The sequence below is a fragment of the Nicotiana sylvestris genome, chromosome 11, assembly GCF_000393655.2.
Source record: "Nicotiana sylvestris chromosome 11, ASM39365v2, whole genome shotgun sequence".
In the NCBI taxonomy this organism is placed as follows: domain Eukaryota; kingdom Viridiplantae; phylum Streptophyta; class Magnoliopsida; order Solanales; family Solanaceae; genus Nicotiana; species Nicotiana sylvestris.
Genome location: NC_091067.1, coordinates 149326694 through 149344018, shown reverse-complemented (window position 1 = coordinate 149344018; position 17325 = coordinate 149326694). Strand labels below are relative to the sequence as shown.

Genomic DNA, 17325 nt, shown 5'->3' with positions numbered 1-17325 from the left:
CTCCTCGAGCAAACATAAGTGATGGGGGTCTCATTTTTGCAATAGGTTTGGCCCTCATCGGTCCATAGTGCTAAATGTACAAAAGTGATAGTTCTCTGAAGTTTCAACCGCGACTGCAATGCATTTTCCGCGGTACGTGGTGCCTTAACGCGACCGCGGTGCATTTTCTACTGTCCACGGTGAAGTCCATGCCAGTGCCCTTTTGGGTTTCATAACTGCAGTCCACAGTGGATTTTTCACGGTCCGCGGTGGGTACGTAGTGTGGGTCCCAGGTCTTTTCTATAAATAGGACCTCAGGCCCCCTTTTACACTTTTCGCTCTTTGCATTCTCAGTATTGTTCACTCACACACTGATTTGCACAACACAAGAACTAAGTTTCATCTGTATTGCATCTCACTTCTGGTACTTCAAATCCATCCTTAGTCTTTAATTTTGTTTTTATTTTCTTTTAATCTAATAGTTCTTACTTCTTCTTTCAATTTTTAACTTAGGGCTCTATAATGTTAATTAGATTAGGTTTTAATTAGTCAGAAAGGGTGATTAACTACATAGTGGGTTGATAATATGTTGATTAATGCTAAAATGCATGAAACTTTGAAAACCTAGGTGTTGAGCACAAATATTTGACCATCGCGGTCCGCGGTCAACTATCTTTTGAGAGATTATAAAACCTTGACAACCGCGGTTCGCGGTGGCATTTTTCGCGGTCTGCGGTGCCTTACCGCGGCCAAGCATCATTTTTCACGGACCGTGGGGAACCTGAATCAGAGGGTGGGTAATCTGAATCCCACACCACTGCGGTCTGCGATGCAATTTTTCGCGGTCCGCGGTGGTAACTTTGCGGCCGCAATGCATTTTATGTTGTCCGCGGTCAACTTTTTCCAATCATATTCTTTACTGCTTCTTTTGGTATTGATACCAACAAACATTAACTGAATTCTCCTTGTAGACAATGGTTAAATCAAGAGGAGGTGGTGACAAATAGAAAGGAAGAGGGGAGTCCTCCCGGAGTAGGGGACGAGGAATGATAAATTGACCCCACAGGTTCGGAAAGCAATTGGGGAAACCAGAAAACAAATCAAGGCTGCAGATAGAGTTGCTTCCCATTCAAAGGGAAGTGAGTATTTGCCCTCCCGGGAGGCAACAGAGTCTGACTTAGTGCCGGAATATGTACCCGACTTCCAGGAGAGATTTAGGTTGAGAGATGTACCTACACCTCTGGCCTCTCCTACTGCTCAAGATTCAGTTCAAGTTTCTTCTGAGTCATTTGAGGGCTCAGCAGAGAGCAGTGATAGTGCAGCCTCTACTTCACCTATAGCTTCAACAACCGGTGAGGATCCTATTGATGAAGAAGAAGGGGGAGAAGCCCAAACTGGGGGTGTAGAAAGAACTAGAAACCCGGAGGTTTGGCAAAGGAGATTTGTTGGTGAGGTTGCATACCACAAGTTCCAAGAGTGGTGGCCCCAGAGGAAATTGATTCTTGAGCGAAAACTCATTGAGAGGGACCTTCTACCTCACAACCCTAATGTGAAGAGGAAATTCATAGAGCGACCGGGCTGGGAATATTTTACAAGTAAAGTCTGGGATGCAAACGAGCAATTAGTTAAGGAGTTCTACGCAAATCCCGCCCACATAAAAAAGGGCACTAAAGTGACTAAGGTGCAGAATTTGATAGTGAAGTTTGATGGGAAGACACTTAATGACTACCTTGGCTTTCCCGAGGAAGATGAATCACTATACTTGGAAAAGGTAGCATTGGATGAGGCAACCCGTCCGTGGTTACCAGAATACCTGGCACTCCCGGGTACCACCCCAGCATGGTTGACATCAGGAGTTTAAATTTTGAGGAAAACTTTAAATTTTGAGGCGAAGGAGTGGGAGACTTTTGTATGCAGCAGGCTAGACCCCACTACCCATGAGAACTCTATGTCGGTCTCCCGAACAATATTGGTGGCTTCTATTATGGTGGGGTTCCCGATCAATATTGGGAATGTTATGTCTAGGGTGATAACTAGGGTGGTCAATGAAGGTGATAGATCATACCCCTTCCCAAATTTCCTTACAATGTATTTTGAGGACCAGGACGTGGAAAAAAAGAAGTTTGACGTAAAGGTGAAACCAAAGATGCCTTTTTCATGGTACAGCCTCAAGGATGATGATAACACCAAAGCCAAAGATCCTAAAGGTAAAGCCACTACTTCTACTGGCCAGTATGAAGAGCCAGTAGTAGTAGTCAGTTCTTTTTAGCCTCCCACAGCCACACCAGATATTGCCTCCAGACCATCGACTTCCATTGCTCCAGTTATCCCCTCATCCTCAGCCTACCCATTGACTGCCCACCGTTTAAGCCAAACACTCGCCAGTATCAACAACTGGATGCAGATAGCTACTTCTAAGTTGTTTGTGCTTTCCAGTTCGATGGCAGCCCAGTTCGTACCCCCACAACCACAGGTTCAAGCTTCAGTGAAGGAGACTCTCAAGGAGTTTCTAGACAACCAAAAGAAGCTCCTAGAGAACCAAAAGTTGATTATGGAAGCTATAGATGCTCATAGGAAGTCACTGAAGGAGCTAACCAAGCAGACAAAGAAGCTAAAGCATACTCGGGCCTCAAAGGAGTCTGTGAAGCAGTTGAGGGAAGAAGTAGAGAAGATGAAGGTTGCAAATCATCTACTATTGGAGCTATTGTTGCATGACCAGCCTCTAGCAGCCCAGTCTGGGCCGGAGCAGGAGCAGGAGTTGGAGAGGGCACCAAAGAGGAGGAGAGTGATCCCCCAGGCAGATGATGTAGTGATTGAGATGGAGGACCCGCAGGGGGTTTCTCTAGCCAGCCTCAGGTCCCAGAGCAGGCACAGGTTACAGGGATTCAGTCATAGGTTCCTGAGCAGTCCCAGGACCCAGGGACCCAGGCTCATGACCCCATGCAGACGGAGGACCAATAGGGAGTTGTCTTTAATCTCTATCTTCTTGTTGAGCTTATTTTTGGCTAGTCAGTATTGAGGACAATGCTAGCTTTAATTTGAGGGGGTAGCCCTATTTTGATTATATTGGACTGTAATTATGATTCTATTTTACTTTTTGTTATGATTTTTCACTTTTGGTATGTACATAATTTTACCAGTTTATTTCACTTTTCGTATTTTGCAATCTTGGTTTGTATATAAAGTTACTTTCTTATGTATATATTCATTCTCTCTCATATATATATTCGTTTAAATCCCCTATTGTACATATTTAGTTTACCTTCCGTATTTTCTTTCATAGCTTCTTACTTCATTTTAGTAGCTTCTTTTTCAGTTCATATCTTCTTATTTTGAGTCTTGCGTTCAATAAGCCTTTGGTATTCTTAATGTCACGGTTCTTTCCAAAGGTGGAGTTTGTCTGAACCGGGTGGCTCTTCCCGATGATAGATGGCATGACAACCTTCTTAATGGTTTGAGTCTGTTTTCTTTTCGTTTTTGTGTAAACAGTAGCTAGTGAGTAATAGTGCCTCAAGCAAAGCTTCACTTGGGCCTAACACATTTGTCTTTGATCTTATGGTCAAAAACAAATTGGTGTGTATAAGATGGTGATAGTTGTGACCTTGAGACTCTTGTGTTGGCTAACAATCATCAAGTGGTTTTTTGGGACCATTTGCATTGCTCTAATATTAGCTAAGGTTTTTGTAGGCCCCCGACTCTGTCTCTTTAGCAATACTATATCTTGTGGGTTGAGAATTTAATTTGCAAGTCCAAATCCCGTGCCATTGAGTCTAGAACTTGCCCTGAATGTTTGTCTAGGCGAAATTGTAAGTGTAGTTTGACATGAGAAGTGATTATAGTCTCTCCTTGATGCGAATGGTATCTTGAAAACATCCATAGCCTACCAATGATAATATCCCTAGTCAACCCCTTTGAGCCATAACCCTTTTTCTTTCAAAGACCATGATACAAGCCTTTACCCGTTCTAAAAAAAACCTCTCTTGGCACCCGATCTTTCCTTAGCATAAGGTAACAACATAAGTTTGGGGGGAGAGATGAGGAATGCAAAAAGTGGTAAAAGGTACAAAATGAAGAAAAGGAAAGGCAAAAAGAAAAAGAAAGAAAATCAAAAAGTAAAAAAGAATGAACAATGTAGAAGAAATGAAGGGATTCAATAAAAGTAAAAAGATGAAAGGCGTGGAAAGACTATAAAGGAGAAAAAGGTTTGAAATGAACAAGAAAGAGTGACGGTGTATCTCTTTAACCCCTAAGAAAGAAGTAAATGACTCAAAGAGTCAAGAGAATGTGTGCCAAAATAAAACAAATGAAGTGCTTAGGGAAGATGAAACCTTCTTAGACTAAATATATCATACACTGAACCAAAAGCCTTCATTGTATCCCCACAAAAGCCCTATATGATCTTGAGTTGAGTGAAGCTTACATTAGTGGTGACTCACATAAGGGGCAAGCTTATGGTACTTAGAACCGGACTTCTGACCTTTCTTTGAGAGATATGAGTGTGTTTTCCACAATCCTCATTCTGAGTGCTACAATCTAAAAGTGAGGTTTTGCTTAAGGAAGAGTGAGGAGCATGAGTTTGGGTTCCACAATGACCAAAGTAGTAGAAAGAGTTTCCTTGATGAGTTGAGTCAACTCTGATGCTTTTGTGTCGCACTAAAACCATGGTGCTTAAAAGGTTGAATGTTGTCAATGATTCATTTGAATTGAGGGCAATTGTTAATCCCCATTGATGCTAGAAGAGGTCACTTTAGGTCAGCTAAATTTTCTTGGTTTTGTTCTTAAAGAGTTGGGACTTACATTGTTTGCTTGAGGACAAGCAAAAGCTTAAGTTTGGGGGAGTTGATAACTAGGGATTCTAATATATTTTATACTCCTTTTTGCTTGATTTTTGGATTAAAAGTGGATACAAGTAATCCTGAAAGCTTACATATTGTGCTTGTTTGCAGTGTTTGGTCAAAAAGTGACAAGGAAGTCAAAACCAGCTCAAAAAGGAGTGAAACCTGCACAAGTGCCAAGAACAAGTCAAAGCACCGCTACAGCATTAAATCCACCGTGGTTGCAATAGACCCACCGCGATCCTAGTGCTTTTATCACGGTCCGCAGTGGTAAAGATCAGAGAGGATGCAATTCTAGAAATTCAAGCACCGTGGTCCGCGGTTGATTCTTCGCGGTCGCGATCCATTTGTTGCGGTCCACTGAGAAGAGATTTAGAGAACATGAAGTTTGGAAGTTTCAAGACACTGCGGTCCGCGATCCATTTGTTGCAGTCCACGGTGAAGCCATCGCGGCCGCGGTCCATTTACTGTGGTCCGCAGTAGCCAGATTCAGAGGGAAAGATTTGAAGCCAAAAAGCCTCACCGCGGCCGCAGTCCATTTTTCGCGGTCCGCGGTACCTCCTTCAGGGGCATTTTAGTCCAAAACAATCGGCCTTGTATAAATACTTCTTTTTCAGATTTTTAGGTTATCTTATCTGTAGTTGAGCACGTGAATGCCATTTTTTAGCTATTTTGAGTAATTATTTAGCTAGTTTAACATTGAATCTTCGAATCTTAGCTTGTAATTATATTTTAGGGTTATTCTTCATCTCAATATCTGATTTCTTCCATTATTATGAGTAGCTAGACCCATTAGTTAGGGTTGTGACTCAACCCTAGTGTGGGTATTTGATGGGTCTCTTGTTTTAGGGCTTAGATGTTTATGGGTGGTTGATATTTGGCCTGATTTGTGTTTTCCATGTTGAATTAGGGGTTGCAAACACTAATTTGTGCCTTTTTGATTTGGGCTCTTCTTGAGAAAGAGAGCTTGAGTTTAGGAAAATCAGACCAACAAGGAATTGGGCGTATTCAAGAGATTGATAGCCCCGATTAAAGGGTTAAACATAGAGAGAGTAATACCCGACTTGAGCCTATATTGCTTGCACAATTTTGACACCCAATTGGTCTTGAAAAAGTCAATTAAGGCAAAGTCACTCAAGCTAGCGATAGGTATAGAGTGAGTAGTTTCGTGCATTGGCTATATCGCGATCCTAAACATAACAACTTTGCCTTAAGCTTTAGAACCCGTCAAGTATTCACCTAGGGGAAAGTCACTTCCCTAGTCCTCTTTAACCATTTAGAAAACCTTACAAACATTTATACTTAGCTCAGTTTAGCACATCATTAGTATAAAATTAGAAGTAACAAACAAACAAATATGATTAGAAGTGTAATCAAGATCACTATACACTGCTAGATTAGATAGAAATCCAACTCCAAACATTATTGTAGCTCCATGTGGATTCGATCCCGACCTTCTCGGGTAAAAGCTGCGTCGACTGCTCTCGCCACTATATAGTGGTGTAGGGTTGGACCCGATCAGAGGCACAACCAGATACAAAGAAAAATAGGACGATACATATGAATAAATAGATCTCGGATCAAATAGAACTGAAGCATTTGTACTGCAAACTGAAACAGTACTTGTGATAACATCATCGGATGACTCAGCCTCAGGCCTGGCTAGAAAGGCATAGCATCAGGGCTGGGCCCCACCACTCTGAATCATATCTCTAAGACGGCCTCCTGCTGGCTGGCCTCCACCTCTAGCGGCCTGACCTCCACCTCTAACGGCATGACCTCTACCTCTAGTGGACTGAACGGGTGGTGGTGCAACCGGTGCCGGAATTATGGCACGAGAACCCTGTTGTGACGTGCCGCCCAATAATCTCGGACAAGTCCTCCTAATATGCCCATAATCTCCACAATCAAAATACGCATCCTGGTACTGTGGCTGCTGAAATAGAGACTGGCCCGAATGGGCCGGATGAACATGATAACAACTCTAAATAGGAGGCGCACTGATAGGAGCTGGCGGTGCACTCTGTCCAGAATGAGGCACATAATGACCACAACCCCCTTAAGCACTGTGGGACACCTGAAGCGCTGAACGATATGGCCTGGGAGGATGACCTATGCCGAAAGTATCCCTGCCTCCAAATGAGGCACCACTGAAACCACATGAATGACGAGGTCTCTTGTCAGACCCCTGATTCCTTCCCAGTGAAAGAACATCCTCGATACGCCTGGCGACATTAGCATCCGCCTGAAAGAAAATCTCACTCCCTGTATCCTTAGCTATCTGCAATCTGATAGGTTGAGCAAGTCCCTCAATAAACCTCCCCACACTCTTTCTCTCTCTCTCTAGAAAGCATAAGAATATCATGACTGGCCAAATCCACAAATCGGATCTCATACTCAGTGACGGTCATTGAGCCCTACTGAAGACGCTCGAACTGCCTCTGGTTGCTCTCCCTCTAAGTGATAAGAAGGAACTTCTCAAGAAACAAATGGAAGAACGGGTCCCAAGTAAGAGCAGGCGATCCCACTGGCCTGGTCAAAATATAATCCCTCTACCATCTCTTGGCGGAACCTGACAAATGAAATGCAGCAAAGTCGACCCCATTGGTTTCTACTATCCCCATGTTCCAAATAATCTCATGGCAGTTGTCCAAATAGTCTTGGGGATCCTCTGAAGATGCACCGCTGAAGTAAACTAGGAAAAGCTTGGTAAACCTATCCAATCTCCACAAAGTCTCAGAAGACATAGCTGATCCATCACCGGTCTATGCTGGAACACCCGGCGAAACTACCCCAACTGGCTGGGCTGCTGGAGTCTGAAACTGGGGAACCATCTGTTCCGGAGTGTGAGTAGCGGGAGTCTGGACTCCTCCCCTAGCGTGAGAGACGGTTGGTGCCACAGGAAATGTACTGGTCTGAGCAACGCTCTCTATAAGGCCCACTAGATAGACCAAAGCATCCTGAAGCACTGGGTGGCGATGAACCCCTCCAGAACCTGAGCTGGCCGGATAGGCACAGTCTGGGCTGGAACCTTCTTATCAAACTCTACCTGAGGCTCCACCGCTGGTGTTGTTGCTCGTGTTCGAGGCTGAAGATACGGTACGCGTTCTCGCCATCCGCGAGAGAACAAAATAGAAAAGTTCAATCAGCTATGATAGAATAAAATCGCACGACATAGAAGAATAGAAGTGAAATTGTTCCTAACTCTTTAGCCTCCGGAAGATAAGTACAGACGTCTCCGTACTGATCTACCAGACTCTACAAAGTTTGCTCGTGACTCGTGAGATCTATGCAACCTAGTGCTCTAATACCAACTTATCATGACCCGGAATTTCCAGCGTCGGGATTGTGGTTGCGCCTTATATTTCACTTGCTAGGTAAGCCAACGTTAGAATAATATAATTCTTTTAACAGCTTAAGTGATAACAAAAGGCAACTAGAATAACTAAAATAACGATGTGGAAGATAAAACTGCCAAACGTCTATAACAATCCCCGAATCTGGTGTCACAAGTGCACGAACTACTAGAATACTGCATACAAAGGTCTGAAATAACATAAAGTTGTTCGAAAAGAAGATACACAACTAAGTAAAAACAAGAAGGGGACTTCAGGAGCTACGAACGTTAAGCAGTTGTACCTCAAGTCTCTGTAAGCTGTCCGATCAAGGCTCTCTAATATTCGCCGGTGGGACCGTCCCCAAAATCTGTACAATGTGCAGAGTGCAGTATCATTACAACCGACCCATGTACTGGTAAGTGCCGAGCCTAACCTACCCTAAAACATGTACGCATTATATAATAATGACAGAATAATTGAAATAAAGTCATAAATTAACAGCCAACAGGAAATGATAACCACGGCCTCGAAATAAACCAGTATTGTCCAGATTTACCAACCTTTGCCAGCTCAAATAGAAGTACCGGAAAAATAAATAAACAATGCAGCTCAAGAAATGTAAATATATAAGTTGTTGCAGCGTGCAACCCGATCCCACCAGACAACACATAATCCTCCCTTATTCCTCCGTAACAATATCAATAAATAATATATATATGTTGCGGTGTGCAACCCGATCCCACCGTATAATATATATTCACCTTTATTTCACAATATCAATCCACCCTTATTTCACCTATTGCGGCGTGCAGCCCGATCCCACCGTGTATATATATATATATTCTCCCTTATTCCTCCATATCAATATCAATATATGTATTTGCGGCGTGCAACCCGATACCACCGTATAATATATTCTCCCTTATTCCTCCAAATCAATAAATAATAAATGTACACAGTTAATTCAGCAATCGAAATCACAAGACCTTTACGATAAATAAATACCAAACTGAACCAAGAAAAGAAACCTCGTTCAACATAGAGTCTACACGAAAATAACACTACACAACGAGACCAAACCAACAATTTACAGTTATAAAGTGCAAACAAGTCAAATTAAATAAATAGCAGGGATTAAGGGAAACTATGAAAGAAGTAGCATGGTTAACAGAAGAAGATATTGATTAGCATATAGCAGATGAGCATGGACAGCATTTAGAGCATGTAACAAATAAAACATGGAAAGAAACAGTTAAAGTAAAGCAGAAAATCATGGGAAAACAAATAATTCGGCGGCGTATAAGCACTCGTCACCTTGCATATACGCCGCTCACATGAAATTCACATAATATATAGTCCGAGGGTTCCTAATTTCCTCAAGTCAAGGTTAGACACAACACTTACCTCGCTCCAAAGGCCACTCAAATCTCAATCACAGCTTTGCCTTTCAAACACGCCTCCGAACCAACAATATCTAGCAAATTACCAACTAAAGATTTCAAAATAAGCCTTAGGAATAACCCACGATCGATAAGAATTCAATTTAGGCCATTTTTTAAAAAGTCAACACCCGCACCTACTTGGTCCAAATCCGAAATTCGGACCAAAACCCGTTTACCCATTCACCCCTGATCCCGGATATACAATTGGTTTTGGAATCCGACCTCAGTTTGAGGTCTAAATCCCTAAATTTCGAAATCCCTAGCTTCTACCCATAAAATCCGCATTCCACTATAAAAACCTTAGATTCTAGGTTGAAATCTTATAAAATTAAGTGAAAGATTGAAAAAAAAAAACTAGTTAAGAATCACTTACTTATGATTTGTGAAAGAAGAAGTCTTTGGAAAATCGCCTTTGTGTTTTAGGTTTTGAAAATTGGAGAATAAATAAAAAATCACGTCTAAGTCCCTTTTTACACAACTACAGATGTCGCATCGCAAATGCGAGACGCGCAAATGCGAACTCCCCACATTTCTGTTGCCTTCGCAATTGCGAACAGTTGTTCGCAACTGCGACTAAAATGATCGCAATTGCGATCTAGTCTTCATAATTGCAAAGTCTACCTTCCCCCTATCCCATCGCAAATGCGAAGTATTGTTCGCATTTGCGAACATATGCTAGCCCAGCTTCTCTTCGCATTTGTGATGAGAAGCTCACAAATGCAACCTCAACAGTAGTCGCAAATGCGAAGCTTGACCTCGCATTTGCGAGGTCTAGGTCCTGCAACACAGCTGAAGAATCCAGCAATCTTTCTAAGGTTCAAATCACTCTGTAGCCCATCCGAAACTTACCCGAGCCCTCAGGGCTCCAAACCAAACATACACACAAGTCTTAAAACATCATATGAACTTGCTCGCGCGATCAAATCGTCAAAATAACATCTATAACTACGAATTTAGCACCAAATCAAATGAAAATTTTTAAGAAAATTTAGAACTTCTAACTTCACAACCGGACGTCCGAATCACATCAAACCAACTATGTTTCTCACCAAATTTCACAAACAAGTCTTAAATATCATAATAAACCTATACCAGGCTTCGAAACCAAGATACGGACCCGATACCAACTAGATCAAATATTAACCAAATTCTTAAAACCATTAGATTTTCAGCTTTTCAATTTTCAACAAAAATTTATATCTTGAGCTAGGAACCTCGGAATTCGATTCTGGACATACGCCATGTCCCATATTTTATTACGGACTCACCGGGACTGTCAAAATACGAGTCCAGATCCGTTTACCAAAAATATCGATCGAAGTCAACTAAAATCAACTTTTAGGCAAAAATTATTATTTTCATTAACTTTTACCATAAAAACTTTCTGGAAACATACCCGGACTGCGCATGCAAATCGAGAAGGGTAAAAATGAGATTCTTAGGACTTTTGAACACAGAATTTAATTTTAAATCATAAGATGACCTCTTGGGTCATCACATTGTGAGAGCATGAATGGAGTAGTCATGGATATTACTGCATGCAAATCATCAAAAACACTGATTACTTTAAGGCAGAAGTGCAGTTGCTTCAGTTATGTACAATATGCTATGTAGGAATAAGACTTTAGCTCTTGAGGAATTTCCAGGGACCTGTTCCAGTTCCTATCCTGTAAATGCGAAGTAGAAAACAAATAGATTATTTGCTTATCCTTTTAAGTGCTTTTACTCAAATGTACTTTATTTAGAGTACATTAACAATTAACCATACCTCCAGAAACCTGCAAAAGCTCTTAGGCTCATATAGACGGTCAAAGCGACCCAAATTCCGACGAATTTATAACTTGATGAAAGAACGAACAAGAATACAATGCTGAATATAGCCACTGCAACCTGAACATAAATAGCATTCTCTTTTGTAAATATTTACTAATTAATGAAAAAGGAAAATGGGCTAAATATTTACTAATTAATGAAAAAGGAAAATATATATACTGACATTGTCTTCGGATCATAATCAAGGAAGATATCTCTGTTCATAAGGATGTTTTTCCACTCGCATTAGGATTTTGGGGGTCTTGAGGGGAGGGAGAGGGTGGATTTTGATGTAAGCATCGACTGGCGGAAACAGTTTTAACCAAAGTGCTATTGAGGTAACATTCCAAAACTACAATAAAGGGGTGGCCTGGTGCACTAAGCTCCCGCTACCCGTGGGGTCCGGGGAAGGGCCGGTCAATAAAGTTCTATTGTACGCAGCCTTATCCTGCATTTCTGCAAGAGACTGTCTCCACGGCTCGAACCCATAACCGTCACATGGCAGCAACTTTACCAGTTACGCCAGGGCTCCTCACTGCGATCTTTACCATAATATAGTTAAAGATTTATAGTGATTTTTCTTTGTTAAAAACTTTTGCACCACTTGAGGATAACATGTTTGCTTTGTGTTGTCGGTAGAAGAAAAAAGGAATGTCATGTGAGCTAATTACCATCGAGTAAGCAGAATATGCAAAGTCAGATGCGCCAAAGTTTACACCATCAAAGACAAAGGCCAGGGCATTGATTGGTTGAGTTGTTGCGACAAACTGAAATAAATAAGTTGTGAGTTCCAAATACATAGCTTGTTTGAAAAGGTAGTTAAAGTGTATTGTCAAGTATATTAGGATATGGCGAATACCGGTATGCCAATGCCAATTAGGTGGATGACATTGATGTCATTTGTAAATAATCTAGCTCCAAAGTGTAAACCAACTCCAAGGATGAGAGCTAGCACCAATCCTAAAACTAATCCCAACTGCAATTTTCAAGAATTCTATGGTAAAAAAATAGTTACATTACTGAAATCAAGGATATGTTCAGATCTACTACGGAACAACCTAATTACCTGTAATACTCTTGATGCTGTAGCAGTAGCTCTACCGAAGTCCTTCTGAGCAAACGCACTTGCTAGTATCGCCTGATATGATAAAAGAAAGGTCAGAATTCCGAATTTTGTTTACATTTTCGTAATGCTGATGCTTTTTCAGGCTAGAAGATTAAAATTTTAGTTATCGGTACAAATTGCGTCATTTGAGTCTTGGCGTAATTAGTAAAGTGGCTGCCATGTAACCAGGAGATCACGGTTCGAGCCGTGGAAATAGCCTCTTGCAGAAATGCAAGGTAAGACTGCGTACAATAGACCTTTATGGTCCGGCCCTTCCATGGACCCCGTGCATAGCGGGAGCTTAGTGCACCGGGTTGCCATTTTTTTTTACAGACTGCATCAGAGATACACAAATTAAGAAATATAATACATTGTTTCTGCAGAAAAGATTAATATTAGAAATCTACGTTTGAAGCTAGTGGTACTAATTACTGATTCACATTTGGGCTTCGAAAGTGAATAATTTGCTGCATTATAGCGGTACTAATTACTGATTCACATTTGGGCTTCGAAAGTGAATAATTTGCTGCATTATAGCGAACAACAATGTAAGGTGCTAACTCGCTTCGAGAAATGACACTCTAGTAGCGAAAACCTTGTTGATGTAGCAACAACTATAGGTGCGCACATAGTGACAGGTTATTTTGAGAGGGAATAATTGCGATCTTTCTTCAGTACAGCAGGAATTCAAGGACAATACGGTATAGAAACATTTTAGGATAGACATTCTTCCACTTTATTACTTAAGTATTTGGAATAGATTTTTTCGTAGCATCTGGCTGTTTTATTATTTGAGACAGTTGATAGAAACTGGCTTTCAGCAAACGAAAGGAAGATTTGTATCACCTGACCCGCAACAGCCAACCCATCAGCTAAAAGAGATGTAGCCAACCAAACCTGCAAGCAGACCTGAAATGCAGCCATTTCCGTTGGTCCTAACCTTGCGGCCAATGATGCAGCTAATGTTACGCAGAACGTAACTGCTATCACCCTCATTAACAATAGAAATCCTGAAATTCCCCAAAAAAAGAGAATGAAATGAAGAAAAAATACACTTAGTGAACTAATTCATCTTTATAATGAAACATTAGAAACCATCTTTTATTAGAAGATCTAAAAACAGAACAAAATCTGGACTAAAAGAGAAAAAGAAAGTAGAAAGTTCAAAACTATGATATCTCAGATTAAGTTCACGTTTGTTTCGCATAGATCATGTGTTCTTCGATGATTTGTGTTTAACATTCATCAGAAAACAAATACTAACAGTGATTCAAACAACATAAAAACAATGCATTTGCCAATAATTTGCTACTGTAGAAGCTTCCCGTCTACTATCTCCATTCAACTTCCTATCGCAAATGCCAAAGAAACAAGATGCTATTACATAGGACCACAAATGCAAGATGAGACAGACCAAATGTGAAGTTCATGCAATATAGAAATAGCTCAAATTTCTTGTTAAAAAAGATTCTGCAAACTGAAATCACTATTTTTTATGAACCAAAAACTTCAGCATATAGCTTAACATTTACAAGATTTTCAGTATGATTTCAAAGTTCAGATAACTGCAAAATCATTGTAAAAAGTAATCAGAAAACAAATAAGCTGATAAAAGGGAAATGGCCTACTTATCCCGAAACTATAATATTCTAACTTACGAATTTCTTAAGCCTCATTACAACATTTTTTGTTGTATATCTATCTGTAGTAAACATTAACAACATCAGAGAGAAGCTCACCATTTGTAAGAAATCGAGCAAATTGCAGATACTTTAGACTAGGAGGTAAAAGATCCACTTGTTCCATCAATCTCCAAAAAAGTATTACTGAAATTAGGTACCTGCACGACGAAGTCATATACATAAGAATCTACATCTTAACATATACCAAAATACTTTTCTGTAAAGCAATGATATATTTGAGAACTGTTCTCTCACAATTTTTGTCTTTTGGGAGACATGATAATCTACTCACTGTGAAATTACATGAGCAATCGCAGCACCTCTGATGCCCATATGGAATACAAAAATGAATATAGGGTCCAAAATTATATTTGTCAAATCTCCAGCCACTGATGATAACACAGAAATTAAATTAGATTTTACGTACTAAGTTTCAAACAGAAGTAAATCTTTGTTAACTGAATTTTGAACTTCATCCATCTGTGGAAACTTGATTCAATTTCTTAGTTGCTCACCAGCTGCAAAAAGTGGAGTTTGTGTATCTTTAAATCCTCGAAAAACTCCTTGCATCGCCAATGAGAGAAGAACTGCCGGTGCACCAAGTGACCTCAATTTCAGGTACTCTTGGGCAGGTTTTAACACAGGTGATCCCTATAATATGAGAGGAGTAAACAGAGGCGGATGGAGCATATATTCAACAAGTTCAACTAATCCTAGTATTTTTGACACGGATAGATATATGTGAAAGATCGAAAATATATAGTAGTAAATGTTGAATATGTAATTTCAATAGAAGAATTAATAAATAGCCGCTCACTCAACCGCTTAAAACTAAAAATAACTGGTGGATGTAAAATATGTGTATAACCATACATAATCTGTGTATACTGGTTGGGAAAACTAAACAATGAATCCGGCCTGCTATTTATGTAAAGATCCTATTTCAAGATGAATTTAGAGCTAAGAACCTTAAAGATAGAATCGTTCAAATTTGTGTCTTGATTACTGGCAGTAAATACTGGCCAACTGTATGATCCCTTCCTCGGCCCAAAAAACAAAAAGAAAAAGTAGACATAAGATTGGAAAGGGGTAAAATTTTGCGAATCATTTGAGAGAATTTCGTGTCTTTTGCGACTTTATTAAGAAGTTTACTCACAGATTTGACTCCCATGAAGTTTAATATAGGCTTTGCTCCGGAAATTAAAAAAACTGCTTGGATGAGGCCAAGGATGGCACCGATGATCAATGCAGACGATGCAGAAGGAATGTGCCTCTTTTCCGGCTTTCGCTTCAAAACTTCAAAGGTGGTAGCTATCATTTCGAACTTGTACATACTCCCTACAAAATCAATTGATAAAATGGAAGTGAATATCATTATCACGAAGCGGAAGGAACTTACATGTAAACTTTTCTACATGATGTGAAAAAAAAACATGTTGAACATGGATTTCCTACTTACTACTTTGAGGTATGAGCTCTTTGTTTTCACTGTTTGATTGGAACTCCGTATCCAATCCTTCGGCTTCTTGTGATTGTAGATCCTGGCTTTCAGTGTCTCGTGGTTCAGGGCTTACTTTTGTGATGGTATCCTCCTCAGCAACCATAGATGTAGTGACACTAACAAGTGGGAATATTGCAATCCTCGATGCTTGATTAAAAACAGCAATCGAAACTCCCACAGCAGCAAGCTCAATGGGACCTATTTGGCCAATGAATGCTGTATCAACAAGAGATGCAATAGGATCTGCTGTTAAAGCTAGTGCAGCAGGAATGGCAATTCTTGCAATCTCTTGGCCTAGCTCATCCAATTTAAATACTGATCTGCTCATGCCACACAATTAATAAAAGAGAAATATATTACTACTACTAACTTGTGAAAATCTCAACATTTCAAAAACATCAAAAGTTTCTTAGAATGTTAAACTAGTATTAGCATATAGCATATAAAGTTGTTGCCATGTGAGGGGATGCCACGGGTTCGAGCCGTGGAAACAACCTCTTGCAGAAATGCAAGGTATGGCTGCGTACAATAGACCATTGTGGTTCGGCCCTTCCTCGGACCCTGCGCATAGTGAGAGCTTAGCGCATCGGGCTGCCCTTTTATATAGGGCTATGTGAAAGGAATGAACAAGTGCATAATATAAAAGAAAACTTGATATAATAGATTTTCAAGGAAGTAATTGAGTATAACTATCAGATCACCTAAAAGATAACTACACGTAATCATCCTTAAAAACTGAATTAGTAACCTGAAAAATAAAATAAATTACCTACAACATGTAAAAACGTATAAAAATAGGCTAATAAAAGTCAGCCCGGTGCACTAAGCTCTCACTATGTGCAGGGTCTGGAAAGAGCCGGACCACAAGGTTTATTGTATGCAGTCTTACCTGTATTTCTGCAAGAGGCCGTTTCCACGGCTTGAATCTGTGACCCCTTGGTCATATGACAACAACAAAGCTCCCCTTCTAATAGTGTGTACATATTCTTTAAATGATGATCACAAATATGAACAAGGAAAAGACTTAGAAATACCTTGCTTCCCTAAAGAAAATGCAGAGTGGGATTTTTCCATTATCTGAATATGGAACTTCTTTCTCTGCCATACTAATAGCTAACTCAACCAAGAAAATGGTTTCCACTCCCCTCTACTGAAAATGGTAAATTCACAATATTAAATACAATTCAGATTTTCTTAAAATACATTTAATGAACATCTCCCCCCACCCCCACCCCAAACAAGACCCCCTTAACAACTTAACACACACATATATGATATATGTACATGTTTTTGTATTAATGGAAAAACTTAAGGAAGATACTACAAAGTCACAACTGGTTTCCAAGAAAGTTGAATTTGAAGTTAAGTTTCAAATCTAATTAAGACCAAAGAAAGAAAATTCAAGTGGAAAGATATAAACTTACCAACTTACAAGAATTTTATGAGCTTGGAAAATGGAATGAAAGAGAGAGAAGCTTCAACTTTAAAGGAGAAAAAATTGTGTTAACTTTAATGAAATTTTTTCATTGTTCACTAAAAAGTACCATACTATTAATGGACCTAAATTAAAGATACAAATGAGAGGAAGACAACATTCCTTTAATGCAAAAGTCTCTCTTCTTTTTCTTTTG

At 40.0% G+C, this 17325-nt stretch overlaps 1 protein-coding gene and 1 long non-coding RNA gene across 4 annotated transcripts; both read right to left on the bottom strand.

Annotated features, from left to right (window-relative positions):
• Window positions 1-8273: 8273 nt before the first annotated feature.
• LOC138882158 (uncharacterized) lies at window positions 8274-8516 on the bottom strand. The gene is made up of 2 exons (XR_011403634.1): window positions 8454-8516; window positions 8274-8346 (listed from the first exon to the last, which is right to left on the bottom strand). It is a non-coding gene; the product is annotated as an uncharacterized lncRNA (long non-coding RNA).
• Window positions 8517-11139: 2623 nt separating this feature from the next.
• LOC104226849 (protein DETOXIFICATION 42) lies at window positions 11140-17217 on the bottom strand. Of its 3 annotated transcripts, none has more exons than XM_009778931.2 (14): window positions 17127-17217; window positions 16729-16844; window positions 15653-16014; window positions 15350-15531; window positions 15162-15230; window positions 14709-14844; window positions 14486-14582; window positions 14251-14351; window positions 13358-13521; window positions 12473-12544; window positions 12266-12382; window positions 12078-12173; window positions 11363-11484; window positions 11140-11261 (listed from the first exon to the last, which is right to left on the bottom strand). In XM_009778931.2, exons 2-14 carry the CDS (start codon window positions 16797-16799, stop codon window positions 11219-11221), a joined length of 1632 nt encoding a protein of 543 aa, XP_009777233.1. In that variant the 5' UTR covers window positions 16800-16844; window positions 17127-17217; the 3' UTR covers window positions 11140-11218. The 3 variants fall into 3 exon arrangements, with proteins under 3 accessions (XP_009777233.1, XP_009777232.1, XP_009777234.1); XM_009778930.2 differs by having other exon boundaries at window positions 17119-17209; XM_009778932.2 differs by lacking the exon at window positions 15162-15230 and having other exon boundaries at window positions 17119-17209.
• Between the last annotated feature and the right edge of the window lie 108 nt (window positions 17218-17325).

What these genes read in the sequence shown, in the direction of transcription:
- LOC104226849 (XM_009778931.2), bottom strand. Translation starts at nt 16,799, where the DNA reads ATGGCAGAGAAAGAAGTTCCATATTCAGATAATGGAAAAATCCCACTC. An exon ending in ATTTTCTTTAGGGAAGCAAG is followed by an intron (nt 16,015 to 16,728) that starts GTATTTCTAAGT and finishes TGGCATGAGCAG; the next exon opens with ATCAGTATTTAAATTGGATG. An exon ending in TGCTCGATTTCTTACAAATG is followed by an intron (nt 13,522 to 14,250) that starts GTGAGCTTCTCT and finishes GGGGAATTTCAG; the next exon opens with GATTTCTATTGTTAATGAGG.